At 45.4% G+C, this 22,498-nt stretch overlaps 1 protein-coding gene across 1 annotated transcript in view; it reads right to left on the reverse strand.

The window, feature by feature from the left end:
• Positions 1-10,206: 10,206 nt before the first annotated feature.
• Positions 10,207-22,498, reverse strand: part of PPP2R1B (protein phosphatase 2 scaffold subunit Abeta) — a 32,799-nt gene continuing 20,507 nt past the window's right edge. The window contains exons 4-15 of the mRNA XM_077249766.1: positions 20,427-20,659; positions 20,043-20,190; positions 19,615-19,770; positions 18,463-18,577; positions 17,752-17,822; positions 17,062-17,196; positions 16,787-16,960; positions 16,646-16,706; positions 15,958-16,112; positions 15,721-15,863; positions 13,758-13,849; positions 10,207-12,493 (exon numbers count right to left, since the gene is read on the reverse strand). Coding sequence (XP_077105881.1) covers positions 12,477-12,493; positions 13,758-13,849; positions 15,721-15,863; positions 15,958-16,112; positions 16,646-16,706; positions 16,787-16,960; positions 17,062-17,196; positions 17,752-17,822; positions 18,463-18,577; positions 19,615-19,770; positions 20,043-20,190; positions 20,427-20,659 — 1,500 coding nt within the window. The 3' untranslated portion in view covers positions 10,207-12,476. The remainder of the gene's footprint in view (positions 12,494-13,757; positions 13,850-15,720; positions 15,864-15,957; positions 16,113-16,645; positions 16,707-16,786; positions 16,961-17,061; positions 17,197-17,751; positions 17,823-18,462; positions 18,578-19,614; positions 19,771-20,042; positions 20,191-20,426; positions 20,660-22,498) is intronic.

A 22,498-nucleotide genomic window follows, 5' to 3' on the forward strand; every position in this document is an offset into this window, starting at 1 on the left:
CTCCAAAGGTTCTCTATAGGGTTGAGGTCAGGGGAAGATGGTGGCCACACCATGAGTTTATATCCTTTTATGCCCATAGCAGCCAATGACTCAGATGTATTCTTTGCAGCATGACAGCATGAGATGGTGCATTGTCAGCATGAAGATGATTGTGCTCCTGAAGGCACATTTCTGCTTTTTATGCCATGGAAGAAAGTTGTCAGTGAGAAACTTTATACACTTTGAAGAGGTCATTTTCACACCTTCGGGAACCTTAAAGGGCCCTACCAGCTGTTCCGGACCAAAACATGACTCCTCAACCTCCTTGCTGACGTCGCAGCCTTGTTGGGACATGGTGGCCATCCACCACTCCATCCATCTGGACTATCCAGGGTTGCTCGACACTCATCAGTAAACAAGACTGCTTGAAAAATAGTCTTCATGTATGTCTGGGCCCACTGCAACCGTATCTGCTTGTGATCACTGTCTAGGGGTGGCCGAATAGTAGGTTTATGCACCACAGCAAGCCTTTGAAGGATCCTACACCTTGAGGTTGGAGGGACTCCAGAGGCACCAGCAACTTCTTTAACTTTTTGCTGCTTTGTAATGGTATTTTAGCAGCTGCTCTCTTAATTTAATGAATTTGTCTGGCAGAAACCTTCCTCATTATGCCTTTATCTGCATAAACTCTATCTGTGCTCTGTTTCAGTCACAAATCTCTTCATAGTATGATGATCACTCCTAAGTTTTCGTGAAATATCTAATGTTTTCAAACCTTGTCCAAGGCATTGCACTATTTAATGCTTTTCAGCAGCAGAGAGATCCTTTTTATTTCCCATATTGCTTGAAACCTGTGGCCTGCTTAACCCCTTTACCCCCAAGGGTGGTTTGCACGTTAATGACCGGGCCAATTTTTGTAATTCTGACTACTGTCTCTTTATGAGGTTATAACTCTGGAACGCTTCAACGGATCTTGGCGATTCTGACACTGTTTTCTCGTGACATATTGTACTTCATGATAGTGGTAAAATTTCTTCGATATAACTTGTGTTTATTTGTGAAAAAAACGAATATTTGGCGAAAATTTTGAAAATTTCGCAATTTTCCAACTTTGAGTTTTTATGCCCTTAAATCACAGACATATGTCACGCAAAATACTTAATAAGTAACATTTCCCACATGTCTACTTTACATCAGCACAATTTTGGAACCAAAATTTTTTTTTGTGACGGAGTTATAAGGGTTAAAATTTGACCAGCAATTTCTCATTTTTACAACACCATTTTTTTTTTAGGGACCACATCTCATTTGAAGTCATTTTGAGGGGTCTATATGATAGAAAATACCCAAGTGTGACACCATTCTAAAAACTGCACCCCTCAAGGTACTCAAAACCACTTTCAAGAAGTTTATTAACCCTTCAGGTGTTTCACAGGAATTTTTGGAATGTTTAAATAAAAATGAACATTTAACTTTTTTTCACACAAAATTTATTTCAGCTCCAATTTGTTTTATTTTACCAAGGGTAACAGGAGAAAATAGACCCCAAAATTTGTTGTACAATTTGTCCTGAGTACGCTGATACCCCATATGTGGGGGTAAACCACTGTTTGGGCGCATGGCAGAGCTCAGAAGGAAAGGATCGCCATTTGACTTTTCAATGCAAAATTGACTGGAATTGAGATGGGACGCCATGTTGCATTTGGAGAGCCCCTGATGTGCCTAAACATTGAAACCCCCCACAAGTGACACCATTTTGGAAAGTAGACCCCCTAAGGATCTTATCTAGATGTGTGGTGAGCACGTTGACCCAACAAGTGCTTCACAGAAGTTTATAATGCAGAGCAGTAAAAATAAAAAATCATATTTTTTCACAAAAATGATCTTTTCGCCCCCATTTTTTTTATTTCCCCAAGGGTAAGAGAAGAAATTAGACCACAAAAGTTGTTGTGCAATTTGTCCTGAGTACGACGATACCCCATATGTGGGGGTAAACCACTGTTTGGGCGCATAGTAGAGCTCGGAAGGGAAGGAGCGCTATTTTACTTTTCAATGCAAAATTGACTGGAATTAAGATGGGATGCCATGTTGCGTTTGGAGAGCCCCTGATGTGCCTAAACATTAAAAACCCCCACAAGTGACACCATTTTGGAAAGTAGACCCCCTAAGGAACTTATCTAGATGTGTTTTGAGAGCTTTGAACCCCCAAGTGTTTCACTACAGTTTATAACGCAGAGCCGTGAAAATAAAAATTCTTTTTTTTTTTTTTCACAAAAATGATTTTTTAGCCCCCAGTTTTGTATTTTCACAAGGGTATCAGGATAAATTGGACCCCAAAAGTTGTTGTCCAATTTGTCCTGAGTACGCTGATACCCCATATGTGGGGGGAACCACTGTTTGGGCGCATGACAGAGCTCGGAAGGGAAGGAGCGCCATTTGGAATGCAGACTTAAATGGATTGGTCTGCAGGCGTCACGTTGCATTTGCAGAGCCCCTGATGTACCCAAACAGTACAAACCCCCCACAAGTGACCCCATATCGGAAACTAGACCCCCCAAGGAACTTATCTAGATGTGTTGTGAGAACTTTGAACCCCCAAGTGTCTCACTACAGTTTACAACGCAGAGCCGTGAAAATAAAAAAATCCTTTTTTTCCCACAAAACTTATTTTTTGGCCCCCAGTTTTGTATTTTCCCAAGGGTAGCAGGAGAAATTGGACCCCAACAGATGATGTCCAATTTGTCCTGAGTACGCTGATACCCCATATGTTGGGGTAAACCCCTGTTTGGGCACACGGGAGAGCTCTGAAGGGAAGGAGCACTGTTTTCCTTTTTCAACGCAGAATTGGCTGGAATTCAGATCGGATGCCATGTCCCGTTTGGAGAGCCCCTGATGTGCCTAAACAGTGGAAACCCCCCAATTATAACTGAAACCCTAATCCAAACACACCCCTCATCCTAATCCCAACAGTAACCCTAACCACTCCTCTAACCCAGACACACCCAACCCTATTCCCAACCGTAAATGTAATCCAAACCCTAACCTTATCTTTAGCCCCAACCCTAGCCCTAACCCTAGCAATAACCCTAGCCCTATCACTAGCCCTAACACTAGCCGTAACCCTAGCCCTAACCCTAGCCCCAACCCTAACCCTAGCCCCAACCCTAGCCCCAACCCTAGCCCCAACCCTTGCCCTAACTCTAGTCCTAACTCTAACCCTAACCCTAATGGGAAAATGGAAATAAATACATTTTTTAATTTTTTTATTTTTCCCTAACTAAGGGGGTGATGAAGGGGGGTTTGATTTACTTTTCTAGCGGGTTTTTTAGCAGATTTTTATGATTGGCAGCCGTCACACACTGAAAGACGCTTTTCATTGCAAAAAATATTTTTTGCGTTACCACATTTTGAGAGCTGTAATTTTTCCATATTTGAGTCCACAGAGTCATGTGAGATCTTGTTTTTTGCGGGACGAGTTGACGTTTTTATTGGTAACATTTTCGGACACGTGACATTTTTTGATCGCTTTTTATTCCGATTTTTGTGAGGCAGAGTGATCAAAAACCAGCTATTCATGAATTTCTTTTGGGGGAGCCGTTTATACCGTTCCGCATTTGGTAAAAGTGATAAAGCACTTTTATTCGTCGGGTCAGTATGATTTCAGCGATAAATCATATCATTTTTTTTATGTTTTGGCGCTTTTATACGATAAAAACTATTTTATAGAAAAAATAATTATTTTGGTATCGCTTTATTCTCAGGACTTTAACTTTTTCATTTTTTTGCTGATGATGCTGTATGGCGGCTCGTTTTTTGCGGGACAAGATGACGTTTTCAGCGGTACCATGGTTATTTATATCAGTCTTTTTGATTGCGTGTTATTCCACTTTTTGTTTGGCGGTATGATAATAAAGCGTTGTTTTTTGCCTCTTTTTTTTTTTCCTTATGGTGTTTACTGAAGGGGTTAACTAGTGGGGCAGTTTTATAGGTTGGGTCGTTACGGACGCGGCGATACTAAATATGTGTACTTTTATTGTTTTTTTTTTATTTTATTTAGCTAAAGAAATGTATTTATGGGAATAATTTTTATTTTTTTTTTCTTTATTTAGGATATATTTTTTTTTTTTTTTACACACATGTGGGAATTTTTTTTTTACTATGTCCCAGGGGGGGACATTACAGATCATTGATCTGACAGTGTGCACAGCACTCTGTCAGATCGACGATCTGCTGTGCAGGGCTGCAGGCTTACCAGCGCCTGCTCTGAGCAGGCACTCGGTAAGCCACCTCCCTCCCTGCAGGACCCGGATGCCGCGGCCATCTTGGATCCGGGACATGCGGCGAGGAGGGAGGTAGGAGACCCTCGGAGCAACGCGATCACATCGCGTTGCTCCGGGGGTCTCAGGGAAGCCCGCAGGGAGCCCCCTCCCTGCGCGATGCTTCCCTATACCGCCGGTACACCGCGATCATGTTTGATCGCGGTGTGCCAGGGGTTAATGTGCCGGGGGCGGTCCGTGACCGCTCCTGGCACATAGTGCCGGATGTCAGCTGCGATATGCAGCTGACACCCGGCCGCGATCGGCTTCACCCCCCCCCCGTGAGCGCGGCCGATCGCGTATGACGTACTATCCCGTCGGTGGTCATACGGGCCCACCCCACCTCGACGGGATAGTACGTCAGATGTCAGAAAGGGGTTAATAAAGTGGAACATCATTTTTAAGTAGTTTTCCTTTAATTAGAATCACCTGGAAAACTAATTATCACATGTGTTTAAGATTGATTTTAGTGATCCATTGAGCCCTGAGACACAATACCATCCACGAGTTTATTTGAAAAACAAAACAATTAAATCTTTATGACACCTAAATCCAATTTGCATAATAATTTGGAACACAGTGTAGTTTTGATGCCTTCAGTGTAAATGTACAATTTTCATAGTCATGAAAATACAGAAAAATCTTTAAATGAGAATGTGTGTCCAAACTTTTGGTCCCTCCTCCCTGCTATTAAATCTCCACCCACCTAGCCTGATTGGCTCCTCCCAGCTGCTAAATCTCCACCCACCTAGTCTGACAACTCCTCTATCCCTTCTCCCTGTTGAATCTCCATCCACAGAAACTGATTTACAAGCTCCTCAGTGTCCCTCCACACTGCTGAATAGAAGCTGCAGCTGTCACTCAGGCCGGGTGGGAAAAGACTAAATACACTTGGATTCATGAGCTCTCACTTTTTTACTGGACTTATTAAATGCTTGTTAATATCAGGATTTTACAGCCATTCTTACATGGATTTTCACAGTAAGTACACCAGCCTCACCAGGTCAGGGGTATTTATGTAATGCATGCAGTTTTCACTGTCAAATCTAGTGACTGATCCATTAAGCCATTACGAACTTGTCAATATAAAGATGTCTCGTTTACTGACATGACTTAGGCGACGGTGCTCCTTTAAGGCTGCCCTTGCATCCCCATCGACAAGAAGCTTAAAAGAAAATGGCTCGTGCTGATCTATGGATCTCAGGTAAATGTGGCATTGTTCCTCGCCCCGAGCCCTATTGTACGGGGACAATGAGCGCGTTGTTCTCTCGCTGTAAGGAGCACGACCTGGAACAAGAGGCAAGTAATAATTCCGACAGGTGCAGAGGGGGAGCGGAGTGCAGGAATGGAATAATGCGTCACCGTTCCTATTGTTTGGGGATATTTAAATCCGCACTTATCCTGCACGAGCTCTGTATAAAGCAGAGCGCGGCTGCACAACCCGTCCATGGCGGCAGCGAGCAGCGGAGGAGTAAACACTGGAGGCACAGATCGCCTCTCACCGGCGATTCTGCCAATCCTGGAACCATCGCGTTGTTTATGTAAACACAGAGGATCCCATCACACATCAACAAGGATCTTTATGATTTTTTTGGGGGGCAAAAAAATCTATGTGCCACAACACTTAAAGGGGTTGTCTCAAAATGGACACCTAAGTGTTTAAGCGTGGGTGGTTCCAATGTAGCAGTAATCTGTTCCTGCCTAAACTGTTCTTTGCAATATAAACTATAAAATGAGGTTATAAAGTAGCACCCAGGGACTTTACTTACATGTGAAGAGTCCAGTGGGCGGTCCTAGCCTCCTGAGACCGGGCTAGTTGCACAGATCAGGAGGTGACCTTACAATCCAGCGCATGTTGGTGACTTACTAAATGCTTCACCTGGCTTGTAACGTTGTACTCCAGCCTATGGGACACGAAACAAGTCAGGACCCGCCCCCATGACTCTTCAGAGTCAAATAAGTTTATAATGCAGCCCGTGATATTTTATACTTTCTCCTGCAAGGGACAGTCTACACAGGTGTATTTACTGACAGCTAGATCTGTCAGGTTTAGAACAATACGCTGGAAGTTTCCGAAGAACGAATGGCTTAAAAGTCATGTGCGCCTCTAGAATAATCAATTTACGTTGAGATGAGGAAAGCCCCTCTAAGGCCATGTTGGCACAACAATTATTTGTTGGGTTTTTGATGTTCTGCACCTATAATACCAGTTAGTAGCACTCTAAGGGTATGTGTACACGCTGCGGATTTTGCTGCGGATCCGCAGCGGATTTGACGCTGCGAATCCGCAGCGGATTTGACGCTGCGGATCCGCAGCAGTTTTCCCAAAGTTTACAGTACCATGTAAACCTATGGGAAAAAAAAAACGCTGTGCACATGCTGCGGAAAAATCCGCGCGAAAACGCAGCGGATTATTTTCCGCAGCATGTCAATTCTTTGTGCGGATTCCGCAGCGGTTTTCAACCTGCACCAATAGGAAAGTGCAGTTGTGAAAATCCGCAGTGAAAACCGCAGTGGTTTTGCACTGCGGATTTTCCAAATCCGCTGCGGGAAAATCCGCAGCAGAATCCGCAACGTGTGCACATACTCTAAAAGTCACTTTTCTGTTGTCAAAAAGTTGCAAAACATGTGACATTTTCCCATGATCCAACCCAGGACTTAGTGAATTAGTTGCCTGCCCATTCTGCTAGGATGTGTGCCAGACTATTGGAGTAAATTGGAGCCGGGTTGGGAAACATTTCAATCATTTTTTGCACAGAGCCCAATAAAGAGGGACCCGCGCCTTACTGAGGTTTAGGGTAAGTTCAGACTAGCACAGAAGTGACCGGCGTCACGTGATTGTCTGCAGCGCTGACAGGTGCACTAGTTCGCTCTGTAAATTGGATCAGATTAGCGGATGCTACAATCCTATTCCCATGTGGACAATAGCCCATTTGTACGAGCAGTAGCCCAGAAGGGGCTCGACTGGACTTAGCCCACGGTTTGGTTAAGACTGGCGGTGTAAGAAGGGTCCGGATGCTAAAAATTCCCCCCAAAAAATGTCTAATCCACCTGTCTGAAAAAAAAAAATATATATTTGGAGGCTGGTGGTGTCAAAATCTCACATCAAATGCGATTAATTCTTAAGCTTGTGGTTAACTAGTTAATATTCCTTCCGTCCCTTTTATGCCCGATGAGACGACGTTTAATCAAGTCCTCGGTAAGAAATCTGATTGATCTACGTCTCGCTGGTCGCTTTTATGAGGTTTGTGGTTTATGTCAAACTGAACATAAGAGTGAAAGCAAATGTAGCGACTGGGTCTTTTCTTTATGCTTTTTCTATTATTTTTAATCCACATTTTGCACACAGAACATTAACCGTACCAACTGAATTAACCCCTTAAGCGAATGTGTCTGTGCACGTGTCAGTGTGTTTCCACGGACCTTGGGTCAGTAGGCAAAATACATGTCAGGTTTTCTTTTTTTGTTTGTTTTTTTTTTTATCAGCAGCACGGTCCGCAAAACATCCCACACACGTGCACACAGATGTCATCCGTGTGACACATACCAGCGACTGGGAAGCAGCGGTAATTAGTGTTGTTCCCTGGCGCTGAAGAACGTTCCCAGCATTGTCCCCTGCGTGAGCTGCAATTGGGAGAATTATTGAGTTCTATTCAAATGACAACAGTGAGAGCAGGTGCTGGCTGATGAGAGACTACTACTCCCATCAGCCTACACCTGCTGCCGCTACTAACAGCGAGAGCAGGACACAGCTGATGGGAGTATTCATAAGCCACCTGCACTATAAACAAAGAAATAAAAAAAACTGTGTTCCCCTGTATTCTTGATAACCAGCAAGGAAAAATTGACAGCTGTCAGCTTCAGCTAGGCTGGTTATCAAGAATAGAGGGCTTCCTCTCATTTCTGACAACCAGCCCTGCTAATGCTGACAGCAGAGGGTTGCAGCCCCCAGCTGTCAGTTTTGCCTGACTGGTTATCAAAAATACAGGGGAACCCACGCCTTTTTTTTATTATTATTTATTGCACAGGCGGTAACTGAATACTCCTCCCATCAGCCACCTTGAATGCTCTCTCTGTTATCAGTTTAATATAAATCTCAACATTATCCCCTTCTATCACTGATCTCAGTGCGAGCAGGAGAGTGTGATGAGCAGTCTTAAGCAGCCGGCGCCGGGGACCAGCACTAACAGTATCGCTGCTTCCCAGGCGCAGGTACGTGCAATACTGATGCAGCACACGGTTGCCACAAGTATTACACACACGGACTCATATCTTCGGTACTGTTTTTTTCCGGTAGCAGAAATATCAGGACTTGTGAAACCGGCCTAATACTGCATATGATGTGGATCTTCATGGGCATTTTTATTTAAACACACATAATTTTTGCAATTCGGTTTCATTGAAAATGTTGACCAATTCAACTTCTACAGCTGCTATGTATCATTGTGCGTAGCTGGCTGCAGAATGAGCTCATTTTAAGAGTCTGCATCTCTTCAAAGCAAATTTATAACAACCATCAGCGTTCATCCCAATTTTGACTTGGATGTGATTCAGTTTCTAAGTTCACACGAGCGATAGAGGTTACAGACTCTGAACGAGCTTAGGCTACGTTCACATTTGCGTTGTGCGCCGCAGCGTCGGCGCCGCAGCGCACAACGCAAACAAAAACGCAGCAAAACGCATGCACAACGCTGCGTTTTGCGCCGCATGCGTCATTTTTTTAATTGATTTTGGACGCAGCAAAAATGCAACTTGCTGCGTCCTCTGCGCCCGGACGCGGGCGCCGCAGCGACGCAAAACGCAAGTGCGACGCATGTCCATGCGCCCCCATGTTAAATATAGGGGCGCATGACGCATGCGGCCACGCTGCGGCGCCCGACGCTGCGGCGCAGGCCGCAAATGTGAACGTAGCCTTAAACAGGTTCACTAGTAACTCATTCTGCAGCAGCCTATGCACAGTAATACATAGAGGATGTAGAAATGTAGAATTCTATTGTAAAAAATATTAATTTTTTTAGCCAAAAATATATGTATGCACATAAAATAAATGCCCAAATAGTCCTTATAGGAAAATATTGGATATACAAATGATTGGCATTAAATTATATCCTATTTGGCATGGAATTATAAAACTCCCTTGCTTTGTGCAGCTGTAACAGGACACCCGGCTCAGCAGGGGGCCCATCCTTCTGAATTTTAAAGAAGAAATTCACACCCCCACTAGGTAGCTAGGATCCAAGCTCCTACAGGAAGACACCTCCCCCCATGCGCTTGGGGGATTCATAAGTCTGCGACTTACCGGTTTTGACCAGACAACCCCTTTAACTTTTATTAACACTTTCTGGGGAAATATTAATCTATTACACAGTTCTTTACTTCATGGGGAAGAAAAGTTGTAGGTATTATCCAGGAGTAGAAAAACAGACTTCTTAAAAACAAAAAAAAGCTACATTTGTCTATTACCCCATTTCCCCCAGAATGATTTTTCAGGATGTTTGGAGTATGCTCAAAATACAAGCCCTACTCCAAAAATAAGCCCTAGTTATTATTTCTGGCAGGCCGAAAGACAAGGAGGTCGAGCATGCGCATCTTGCTTCTGTTCAAGCCAGAGTTGGGTTCCAGAGCCCCGTTTTAGTAATCGCTGGTGACCCCAGGTAATTTGGCCCCCTTTGTATGGATATGTGATAAGTAAATATCTTGAAAAGATTGGTGGCCTACTATATTGGTCTCCGATCAGTGCCGGGTCACAAGGATTGTACAGTGCAGAGCGTGTGATCTTCTGAACCGCCTCTATAAAAAGTGCAGCAAATCAGACGTCGGCCGCTGTAAAAACGGATGCAAGTCTAGCCTAAAGCGCATCTTCAGTATATGTGATGGTTACGCGCAAAGCAAAATAAAAGTCCACACGACATATGATTTGTTACATTTATTTCCTTAAATTAAGCACATGACAATTTCTACAGTCATAGAGTTAACCTTCGAGGAGGGTCCCGAAGCGAAGGGACTGGAGTTAAATTCTGGATTTAGTTTAAAAGGTTGTATTTGATTCAGACTCTCAGCTTACCGATGGGGAGGTGGGCATCCGAAAATGAGTGCACCTTCCACCCAGGCATTGGGGGGCAAAGCCAACCAGCTTAGAAAAAACAAAAATAGAAAACAGAACACACAGAGATGGAATGCTACGGACACAGCCCGAGTCCAGAAAACGTCAGTAGACAAGCACTGTCTCTAATCATGCCCAGCATGCAGAAATATTGGCCACCATACAATTGCTACGTCATTCCAAGGCCTGCAGCAACGGACAGGATGGGAAAGCAAAACTTAAGGGGGAAAGAGGGTCTTCATTCAGATATCGAGCCAAGGTACAAGTATACAATATCAGATATGGAAATATGGCAAGAATAGAGCGTGAAAAGAAATCTAATCTGTAACAGTTAAAGGGGTCACCAAATATCACCTATACACTGAAAACTGTTTAATCCTCCGTTCGTTCCTAGATGTAAGGCCAAGCAGAGTCGAACAAAGCAGCAGGGCGCAGATGCACAATGGCAGCGGTCTTGCGCAAGCCGAGCATGCACAATGGCAGCGGTCTTGCGCAAGCCGAGCATGCACAATGGCAGCGGTCTTGCGCAAGCCGAGCATGCACAATGGCAGCGGTCTTGCGCAAGCCGAGCATGCACAATGGCAGCGGTCTTGCGCAAGCCGAGCATGCACAATGGCAGCGGTCTTGCGCAAGCCGAGCATGCACAATGGCAGCGGTCTTGCGCAAGCCGAGCATGCACAATGGCAGCGGTCTTGCGCAAGCCGAACATGCACAATGGCAGCGGTCTTGCGCAAGCCGAGCATGCACAATGGCAGCGGTCTTGCGCAAGCCGAGCATGCACAATGGCAGCGGTCTTGCGCAAGCCGAGCATGCACAATGGCAGCGGTCTTGCGCAAACCGAGCATGCACAATGGCAGCGGTCTTGCGCAAGCCGAGCATGCACAATGGCAGCGGTCTTGCGCAAGCCAAGCATGCACAATGGCAGCGGTCTTGCGCAAGCCGAGCATGCACAATGGCAGCGGTCTTGAGCAAGCCGAGCATGCACAATGGCAGCGGTCTTGAGCAAGCCGAGCATGCACAATGGCAGCGGTCTTGAGCAAGCCGAGCATGCACAATGGCAGCGGTCTTGAGCAAGCCGAGCATGCACAATGGCAGCAGTCTTGAGCAAGCCGAGCATGCACAATGGCAGCGGTCTTGAGCAAGCCGAGCATGCACAATGGCAGCGGTCTTGAGCAAGCAGAGCATGCACAATGGCAGCGGTCTTGAGCAAGCCGAGCATGCACAATGGCAGCGGTCTTGAGCAAGCAGAGCATGCACAATGGCAGCGGTCTTGAGCAAGCAGAGCATGCACAATGGCAGCGGTCTTGCGCAAGCCGAGCATGCACAATGGCAGCGGTCTTGCGCAAGCCGAGCATGCACAATGGCAGCAGTCTTGCGCAAGCAGAGCATGCACGATGCAGCTCTATGCAACTCGTCCTGGCCGCAGTTGTCCGGTGCTAAAGGTGGGCTACTGCAGAGTTCTGATGATCGGTGGGAGTTGTGTTGTAACAAATAACACTCATTCAGTAGATCGGTGACTGGAGACCAGAATACCCCTCACCCTCCAAAAGTTCTTGGATCTCTTCTTCACCCCTCTCTACAAAATCCCCACCACTATGGACCTATTCACAACGACCACGGAGGCCAAAAATGGGCAAATCCTCAATCAAATATCAATTTGTGGCACCTGATGTATTCGAGATTAAAAACGGAAATGCCAGACAAATCAGGTGCTCAGGAGCGGGTGTTCATCTGACAGGAGAAGACTGCACCGTCTGATGATCCGGTCCACAACCGTGTCCTAATCAAAACCACCAATACCCAATAATACACCGACCACGACCAGTAACAAGTAAGACTCCGGTGTACTGCAAATAAAAAGGAGACTGGAAATGCATAAATAAAATAGGTAAAATAATAATAATAAAAAAAAAAAGCAATAAAAGTCTTTTAGAAGAGGCACATATGCAGGGAATGTGGTCTTCCAACAGTAGTTGCCATTTGCTCCTGTGAGGTCTTGGATGGTTGTTCCGCAGGTTCAAAACATCATTCTACTACATACTGAACATACACGGAGGGGACGGGTGGGCTGCAACTTCTTATGCCAAGGCAAGGACTGCAGAGAGGAGGATTAAAAGGGTAAGTAAGAAGAAGATGTCAGAGGCTGTGGAGCAGCGACCACTTATGAGAATCTTTGTAATATTCTCCATTATATTATTGTGCTTCATCCTATCACCAAACTGAGTGCTGAGTTACCTGCCTAGTTCGTGCTATTTTATAAGAATCTGTATTGAAACACTGTGCCTGAGCGAACGTGCTCTAATACGTAGTTATCTGCCATGCTCGGGTGCTAACCGAGTGTTTTTGGCGTGCTCAAATGATATGTTCGAGTCCCTGTGCCTGCATGTCTCGCGGACGTTAGACAATCCCTGCATCTGTTGCAGGTGTCAAACAGCCGCAGGACTCGAGCATATTTTTGGAGCACGCCAAAAACACTCGGTTAACACCCGAGCAAGCTCTGATAACATCTTATCTTCGTTGATCTCTTATTTGTAAAGCCCCCGTCTCACTAAGCGAGATCGCTGCTGAGTCACAAGTTTCGTGACGCAACAGCGACCTCAGTAGCGATCTCGCTTTGTGTGACACGTAGCAGCGACCAGGCCCCTGCTGTGAGATCGCTGGTCGTGTCGGAATGGCCTGGACCTTTTTTTGATCGTTGAGGTCCCGCTGGGTAGCACACATCGCTGTGTTTGACACCTTACCAACGACCTCATTGACGACTCAGACACTGAATCGTCATAATAGCTCCCATGTGAGATCGTTGTACAGGTTGCTACAGGTCGCTGGTGAGATGTCAAACAGTGAGATCGCAGCTGCGATCGTTAGTAAGATCTCATTGTTTGACATCTCACCAGCGACCACATAGCGACGCAGCAACGATCCCTGACAGGTCGTATCGTTGTCGGGATCGCTTTAGCGTCGCTAAGTGAGACGGGGCCTTAAGCAGTTTGAGTGCAGATCCCTCCTAGAGCTGCAGATCAAAGCAGCTTGTAAAAGCACATGGACCAGGCTGTTAAAACAGCACTTTCAGCATTATGCTAAAGAAAAATAACGTCATGGAATATGTTACAAAGAATCAGGACCTTGCAAAGGCTGATGAATAAATATAAAGCCATTGTCCAATACCGCTCATAGATGAGGAGTCAAATCGGCGCCAATGATGTTAACTGCTGGAATACGTGTAAGACTAGCAGGTACTATACATGCAAACTAGACTGATGCACAATACGTGCAGATTAGTTATATGATGGAGATGTGGAAAATGCCGCCAAAATTACTTTACTCATTATGTATAAAATCAAGTCATACAAAACCCGTACCAGTCATGGCTTCCTGGGCAAAATATTTCACGTCCATATCTTCATCCTGGCCCAGTTTCTGAAGTACAGGCTTAACGTCTGATTGTAATGTACTGAAACAACAACAGAGAACCATCAATGTTCGCTTCAATTAACCCAGAGCCCAGTTAGGTGAAGAATAATGGGTATATATATTTATTTTGACATATATATATATATATATATATATATATATATATATATATATATATATATATATATACACACACATATATATATATGTGTGTGTGTGTGTGTGTGTGTGTGTGTGTGTGTGTGTGTGTGTGTGTGTGTGTGTGTGTGTGTGTGTGTGTGTGTGTGTGTGTGTGTGTGTGTGTGTTTCATCATTTTTTCTATGCACACTGGTTGCTGCAGAATGAGTTAACTGAGAATCCATGAGTGAGCTCCTCTCAGCTGATGTACGTCCTTCATATATTCAGCATAACTATGATGGCTATGCATTGACTGACGAGAGTTCAGAAAAAAAAAACTATTCAATAATTACAACCTCCATGGCCGGACAAGCTCACTGACAAAATATCAGTCATTCATTTTGTAGCCAACAATATATGGGAAAATACGAAGCTTATACAAAATTGTTTATTAAAATCCAAATGCAAAAACTAATTTAGCCTAAAATACATGCATTTAAGTTATTAAAAAGAAAAAAACAAAACTGAGCCACAATGTTTGGCATGGAAAAGGCAGTTGCACTTAGGTTGCAGCCTAGTCCTAGTTTCCCACTTTTCTCCTGTGGACATACCCCTCCCAGTAATACATGCTGGATGCCCCGAATTCTGCTGCCCCCTTTCACTAGCTTTCGTGATCATCGCAGCTTTATTCTTGGAGCAATTTATTCTTTTACAGCTCATCAAAATCTCTTCCCTTAAGACGTTTGAGATGTTCGGCCTCCCTCCTTCCCTCTAAAGAAGCCATCAGATCCAATCCTCTCTGTATGCAGTCTGCGATCCACCTCCTCACCTGCAGATTGCAGTGTGCACCAGCCCCTATGTGCAACCTGTGTGATCTGCCCTCTCTGAGGACTTGGATGCTTTCCACCCTCTCCATATTAATGCAGATTTTTACAATCAAAGGTGAAGATCTTAGAGCTGATGGGGCTGGTGTACATGCTTTGAACATTTAAGAATTGCTGTCAAGTCCTTTGGAATTGCTTTACTGCCTGATATTAAATGAGCATTTTAGGAGCCCAGTAATGTACAACCAATAAGGGGTAGACTTTCCACAAGTGCTACGTGATGGAAAAACACAGGATCAACCTGAACTAAGACAATGGTTAGAGTAGTAGTAAGGACTAGTGATGAGCAAATATACTCGTTACTCGAGATTTCTCGTGCACGCTCAGGTGTCCTTCGAGTATTTTTTTAGTGCTCAGAGATTTAGTTTTCATCACGGCAGCTGAATGATTTACATCTGTTAGCCAGCATAAGTACATGTGGGGGTTGCCTGGTTGCTAGGGAATCCCCACATGTAATTAAGCTGGCTAACAGATGTAAATCATTCAGCTGAGGTGAGGAAAAGAATCTCCGAGCACTAAAAAATACTCAGAGGACACCTGAGCATCCTCGAGAAATCTCGAGTAACGAGTATTTTTGCTCATCACTAGTACGGGCTCTTGAAAAAGTACTTTTAGACCTTATAATTGACTGCAAGTCAATGTAGGTCCCAGTCCGGAGATACAGCCCCCATCCCAACCGATCGCTGAAAACACCTCTGAGGAGCGCGCAACTCAAGGAGCGCACAGAGTGGAGCACGGATTCAATAGAAAGTTACAGGCTCAGGCTTTTTATTGAATCTGTAGTTCGTTCTAAAAATGAATAAAAAACAGAGAAACCAAACTTAACTTTTTTTTTTTTAAACTAGTTTTGGAATTGACCGATGCATCATTCCTACATGTGGACCCCCCGTGTGTAGGGGAAACACGTACTTGCTATCCAGGACTGGTCCTATCCTCTGCAGTGATTTGGCTACGTTGAATCGGACATTCGCCACTTGATCGGCTGCCATTTTTAGTACAATAGGCAGCATCAGTTTAGTGGTGATTTCCTTCCCGCAAGCTTCAGAAAGGGCCTGTACATAGAAGGGGAAAAAACAAACAAAAATGAAATAAAGATTTCCCACCAACACTGCCCCTAATCCGGCGACGGGATCTGAGAACACGTACGTTAACGCAGAACAGAGTCGTCATTCGATGCAGGTAGTTGGGATCGTTCGCCATGGCCAGGACCTTCGGGACAATGGTGTTTTGGGCCCACTCTGCTCCAAACTTTTCTACCAGCTTCATTAAATTGTTGGTGGCGGCTTCTCGGATCGCATAGACTGAAAACAAGATGCAGACATTATGGTTTGCTCGGCATTTCACGCCTGCATTACCGGACCTAATAAGTGTGTCCTGTGCAGGCTACAGACTGTGGTGTTGTTCTGTGCAAGCCTCCTCCTACCTGGTTCATACTCAGCCACAGATTACTGACCAGGCTCTGTGCACAATATTCCTGGGATCTGATTTGCTCTAATTTAATTTGGAATTTATTCAGTAAAAAAATCTGGTGCCTATGAACGGCGCCTTGCAGTGCCAGACGTGGGGCTTTACCGGCAGAACTCTGCACACTGGTTTATTTATTAAAGTTGAATAATTCCGCATTATATTATAGGAGTGGAAGTCTCCAACCATTACTGAAAATCTCCAGCAGCCGTATGGCGTAAATCGCAGAAATCTGCCAAAATCAATGGAAACTAACGCTGTGTCAGTGCCTAATTATGATAAGAGAATTGCTGACTGATTAAAGCCACCGCAGGAACCCAGACCGAGACATAATGGTATTAATTATCTTTGGCTCGCTCGTAGCACTTACCGTGGTCAACAAGCCAAGCCATGCACAGAGAATTCAGCTTTTCATCGAAGAACTCCACACCCTATGAAGACAGGAGGAGTAATGCTCAGTACAGGAAAAAGGACCCCGCCACGTGGCAGTATTAGTATCACACAGACTTACCAGCTGCCCGGCCAGCAGAGGCATGTACTCGATGATGGCGAGTCGCACTCTCCACTTGGTATCTTCTGCCAGTTCCACAATGGCCGGCAGCAGGGACTGAGAAAGCTGGCGAATGCCAATCACCTCATTGACACAGTCCAGGTTAGATATGATGTTCAGCCGCACTTCAGGACACTGGGAAAAAAAAAAAAAAAGACGCAAAGAACATTTTAGGATGTGCAAGATTTCACGGAACGAGACAATGGTCACGTGTGATCATCATTTCTCCACATCACCTCATCTTTCAGCTGCGCCAAGAAGAGAGGTAGAAGGTGCTCGATGGTGTTCTCTTTGCCTAAAATTGTGGATAACCCCATGATTACTGAGGCCAGGGCGGATTTCACGTGTTGATTGGAGTCCGATACCAGCTCCTGAAGAGTAAAAAAAAAAGAAATAAGTCTTGTGCTGGGTGCGCGCGCTTACAGGATGTCCGCACGTAACAGAATTTTAATTTGGCGGGAATTATATGGATTGTGATAAATTGTGGCCCATTATTAAAAATGTAAAATCTGCAGTGGTCAGTGACTGGCTGCGGTGGCCACACATGTCAGGAAATCATCATGCAGTAGGAAGTAAAATCTGACCGGTAACTGGGTGGTGCCACAGCGTGAATGGTGCAAAATCGGTGAGTATTGGTTTTATTTATTCCATTCTATCTGGTGAAAAAATCCTGCACTCCAGATAATACAATATGGGACAAAACAAGAGGTTGCAGCTCATCAATATTCCATCAGGGTGGACGTCCGTTCTGATGGAATAGTAACGGAGGTAGCGGACGAGCGGCACTTGATGCCGACATTGAACGAACGGTGTCACTGCAGGCGGCGAGTGTAGGATTTTCTTTTTTTTTAGTAGAGGTACCGAGCTGATTAATCTGCAGTTGTCCAGTAATGAAGAACCTCTAAGAGTATGTTAATAATTCTCACCTTTACATAGGGCAGAATGTGGTTCATAATTACGGCCTCTCTCCCGTCAGCAGGCAGGTTCTCACAAAATTCTTTAAAAAAAAAAAAAAAAAGATTTAATTTCATCAAAGCAAATTCTAGAACAGAGCCAAATTCTTGCAAAAAATGGAAGCTGCAACACCAGGGTGATTACAGGCTTAGGCTACGTTCACATCTGCGGTCAGCGCCGCAGCGTCGGGCGCCGCATGCGTCATGCGCCCCTATATTTAACATGGGGGCGCATGGACATGCGTTGTGCTGCGTTTTGCGCTGCATGGCCGCAAGCGTTGGACGCAAGAAACGCTTCAAGTTGCATTTTTTTTGCGTCCAACTTTCGGCCAAAAAGGACGCATGCGGCGCAAAACGCAGCGTTTAAGCGTGCGTTTTGCCGCGCTTTTGTTTGCGTTGTGCGCTGCGGCGCCGACGCTGCGGCGCACAACGCAAATGTGAACGTAGCCTTAGCTGTTAAGAAAATGGTGGTGTTCTCCTGAATTAGCAAAATTATTCATTCATTATTACATAAAGTAGGTTAAAAAAGTCAAAATAATGTCTGATTATCGTTAAATAGACCCACGATCCCAAGAAGGGGCTCTGCACCGTATGCACACCTCTGCCCTATTCATTCCTGATAAGAGTATGGTGGTCCGCCATCCCTGCAGACAATGAAAAGCACACGGATGGGCACAACCTCACCTTTTACTTTGTGGGCCCCCGCAGCCCGGACCTCGGCTTCACAATCTTTCAGCAGGTTCTGGAAAGCCGGCACCAGGTCGTTCTTGGTGATCTCTGGACCGACTGCTTTTTGGAGCTGAAATAAGACATAGTACAGATGAATGACACTGGGAGATTTCACTACTTGAATTCTGCTCATAAAGTTTACCCTACAAATATAACCTTTATGTTACAAATGACATCATATACATACAGCATAGACTGAGCAATTAAAGGACACACGGCGCAGGCAGCAGCAGTGGAGACACGACATTCTCCCTGAGCTACTCTCCACTTTGGCAATGGCAGGCGGCACTTTTGCACACAAAGTGATGTCGGCTCCAGTACTTTATTATTGCATGTACTGAAGAAACTTCGGTTATCAAAATAAAAAGCAATTTTTCCCAGCATCTTCATAGGAAATTGAAAACATTTCCTCATTAATTTAGTGATAAACCTCTGGCCCTTCAAGAGAAGAAGATTGATGTCTGCTCAAGTCAGGAGAGGGCGGCGGGCACACGCTCGAGAGGGCGGCGGGCACACGCTCGAGAGGGCGGCGGGCACACGCTCGAGAGGGCGGCGGGCACACGCTCGAGAGGGCGGCGGGCACACGCTCGAGAGGGCGGCGGGCACACGCTCGAGAGGGCGGCGGGCACACGCTCGAGAGGGCGGCGGGCACACGCTCGAGAGGGCGGCGGGCACACGCTCGAGAGGGCGGCGGGCACACGCTCGAGAGGGCGGCGGGCACACGCTCGAGAGGGCGGCGGGCACACGCTCGAGAGGGCATGCGCACAGATGTGGCAAAATAAGACTAAACTCGATATATTATTCGGCAGCAGCAGAAAATCCTATAGCTTTCTCTGAATTAAATACCTGTACCTGACTAACCCCTTACAAGCAGCAGAGTCCTCCTATTAGCAGATTAACCCTTTATAAACAGCTATGGCCTCTTGCTTTAGATCTGCAGTGTACACAGGACATCTTATTGTATGTATGATAAATAGGGTATCATTTATTTGAGAAAAGGCTTATAATCTCATCTACTGATACTCGTGCTTTTTCTCAGAAGGGATGTTTCCACTTTTAATGAGAAAATGAATTAAAGAAAGCCATGTGTATCAGCGGAAGGTTTACCTCAGAAAACTTGTCAGCTACCATGTAGCGGACGCGCCAGGATTTGTCCTCTGTAGCTTGGCGGAGTGTAGGCATCACCAGGGCTTCAAGATCTTCTTCAGGAAGCAGCTGGGCGATGCTGACACAGGCTTCTACCGCCAGCAAGCGGACAGAGTCCTGCAGGAACAGAGAAACAACCTTTAGGGCTCGTGCGGATGACCGTAATTTAGGCCAGAGTGCGATCTGACAAAACATCAGATTGCACAAGGACCAATGTTATGCTATTGGGGTGTGAACATTTCCAATTTTCTCCTTGTACTGACTCTTGCAGCATGCCCGTGTTTGATCAGATATGCGGATCGCACTCGGCCATGCACGTCTACGAGTCTGTGGGAAACATCAGCCTGCGCTCGGCAGATCACTCAGCCCATACCCCATCGCTCGCCTACCTGCTCGTCTGAGGCCAGGTTTGTAAACAGAGGGATAATGTCATTTTTCACATACTCCAGTTCAAGTACTTTAGCAAACTCCCCAAGCTTGGAAGCGGCAGCGCGGCGGACCATCGGCGTGTCATCAGAGCACAAGTTGCGGAAATGTCTATTAAAAAAACAAAAAACACATCATCAACATTTCATCAGGAAGAGCAATGAGCTATGCGAGATCATTAAATAATTTTTTTTATAAATATCGGTCTTTTCACTTTATATGTTTCCTTCCATTCTAAGACCTCTGTTCATTATTATCCCCGTCCTAATAATCAGGTCTATTTCCCGCGCAGCTCTCGACAGTGAGGCTCATGTGCGCCGTTTCTGCGGCGCGGCGAGGACACTTACTGCCGGATCTCTGCCTTTACGGTACTCGACACTCTCGGGTAGCACACGCTGAAGAGGCCACACGCCGACGTGCGAGAAGTGAACCAGTCACCGCTGGCGAGACGTTTCACCAGCGGCACAAAGTGAGCTTCAAGGTCGACAGGAGAGTGTTCATGAGAGATTTTCCTCAAGGATTCCACCGCTTTGTCGCGAACCACGGTCTCTTCAACGGTGGCCAGGCTTTCCAGGGGCGGCTGCAAACAAAGACACCGATAAATCAGATACTAATCACACAGTTATTACAGCCCCGCAGGCCGCCCATCACAAGGTGCCATATACAATGACCAGCCAGACACAGGCAGAGCAAGATAGCAGCCGGCCGCATCAATGACCGTTAAATTAACCCCTTCAAGTCGCGGCCCTTTTTCGTTTTTGGGTTTTCGTTTTTCACTTCCCTCCTTCCCAGAGCCATAACTTTTTTATTTTTCCGTCAATATGGTCATGTGAGGGCTTATTTTTTGCGGGACGAGTTGTACTTTTGAATGACACAATTGGTTTTACCATATCTTTTACTAGAAAACGGGAAAAAAATTCCAAGTGCGGTGAAATTGCAAAAAAAGTGCAATCCCACACAAATTCAAAACTTTGCTTAAAAAAAAAAGAAAGAAAAAAGTGCCATTTTCCGATAACCGAAGCGTCTCCATTTTTCGTGATCTGGGGTCAGGTGAGGGTTTATTTTTTGCGTGCCGAGCTGACGTTTTTAATAATATCACTTTTGTGCAGATACGTTCTTTTGATCGCCCGTTATTGCATTTTAATGCAATGTCGCGGCGACCAAAAAAACGTAATTCTGGCGTTTCGATTTTTTTTTTCGCTACGCTGTTTAGCGATCAGGTTAACGCTTTTTTTTTTTAATGATAGATCGGGTGATTCTGAACGCGGCGATACCAAATACATGTAGGTTTGATTTTTTTATTGTTTTATTTAGGATGGGGCGAAAGGGGGGTGATTTAAACTTTTATATTTTTTATATTTTTTTCATATTTTTAAAAACTTTTTTTTTTTTACTTTTGCCATGCTTCAATAGCCTCCATGGGAGGCTAGAAGCTGGCACCACTCGATTGGCTCAGCTACATAGCAGCGATCATGAGATCGCTGCTATATAGCTGAATTGCAGGTGTGCTGTGAGCGCCGATCACAGGGGGGCGCTCACAGCAGGCCGGCATTAGTAACCATAGAGGTCTCAAGGACCTCTATGGTTACCATCCTGATGCATCGCCGACCCCCGATCATGTGACAGGGGTCGGCGATGACGTCAATTCCGGCCGCCCGGCCGGAAACGCCGGTTAAATGCCGCTGTCTGCGTTTGACAGCGGCATTTAACAGGTTAATAGCGATTTCACCCGCCGCTATTGCGCGCACATGTCAGCCGTACAAAACAGCTGACATGTCGCGACCTTGATGTGGGCTCACCGCCGGAGCCCACATCAAAGGGGGAGACACGACATGCGCAGTACATGTACGGCGCATGTCGTGAAAGGGTTAAAGGAGAAAGCAGATACAACTCAATGGCCATAGCAGCTGCCACCGGCTATTCCTCCATAAGACATATGTACATGATCAGCGCATCTTGTCATTTACTAGGAAGCAGATGCCTGACACTTATGCAATTCAGATCAGGCATATTGAATCCAACATGTCCAACCTTCCTCAACATCTGTCATTGGGGCATTACATGGTGGTCCAGGCTTGCCGAAATTTCCCCCATGTGTATGGGTACCATTACGCCACACAAGGGCAGAAATAAGATAATAAGACCATGGGAATTGTAACCAGGAGGCCGGGCAGCACCATTCACCATGCAGAAAGCAGTGCTGCCGTGTTTGACAGGGCATAGTTTATATGTAATACATACTATGTTCAATAATCTTGGATACAAATATGTATGTAACACTGTTTAACTTGCTGTTAATAAACGAATTTAAAAAAAAAAAGAAAGCAGTGCTGCCGGATCAGAAATCATAATATGACCCAAGTCTGCTCAAGATCAAACCAGTCTCTGACCCCGTTAGGACATGAAGCAACATAACTGA

The sequence above is a fragment of the Ranitomeya variabilis genome, chromosome 4 (assembly GCF_051348905.1).
Source record: "Ranitomeya variabilis isolate aRanVar5 chromosome 4, aRanVar5.hap1, whole genome shotgun sequence".
Taxonomy (NCBI): domain Eukaryota; kingdom Metazoa; phylum Chordata; class Amphibia; order Anura; family Dendrobatidae; genus Ranitomeya; species Ranitomeya variabilis.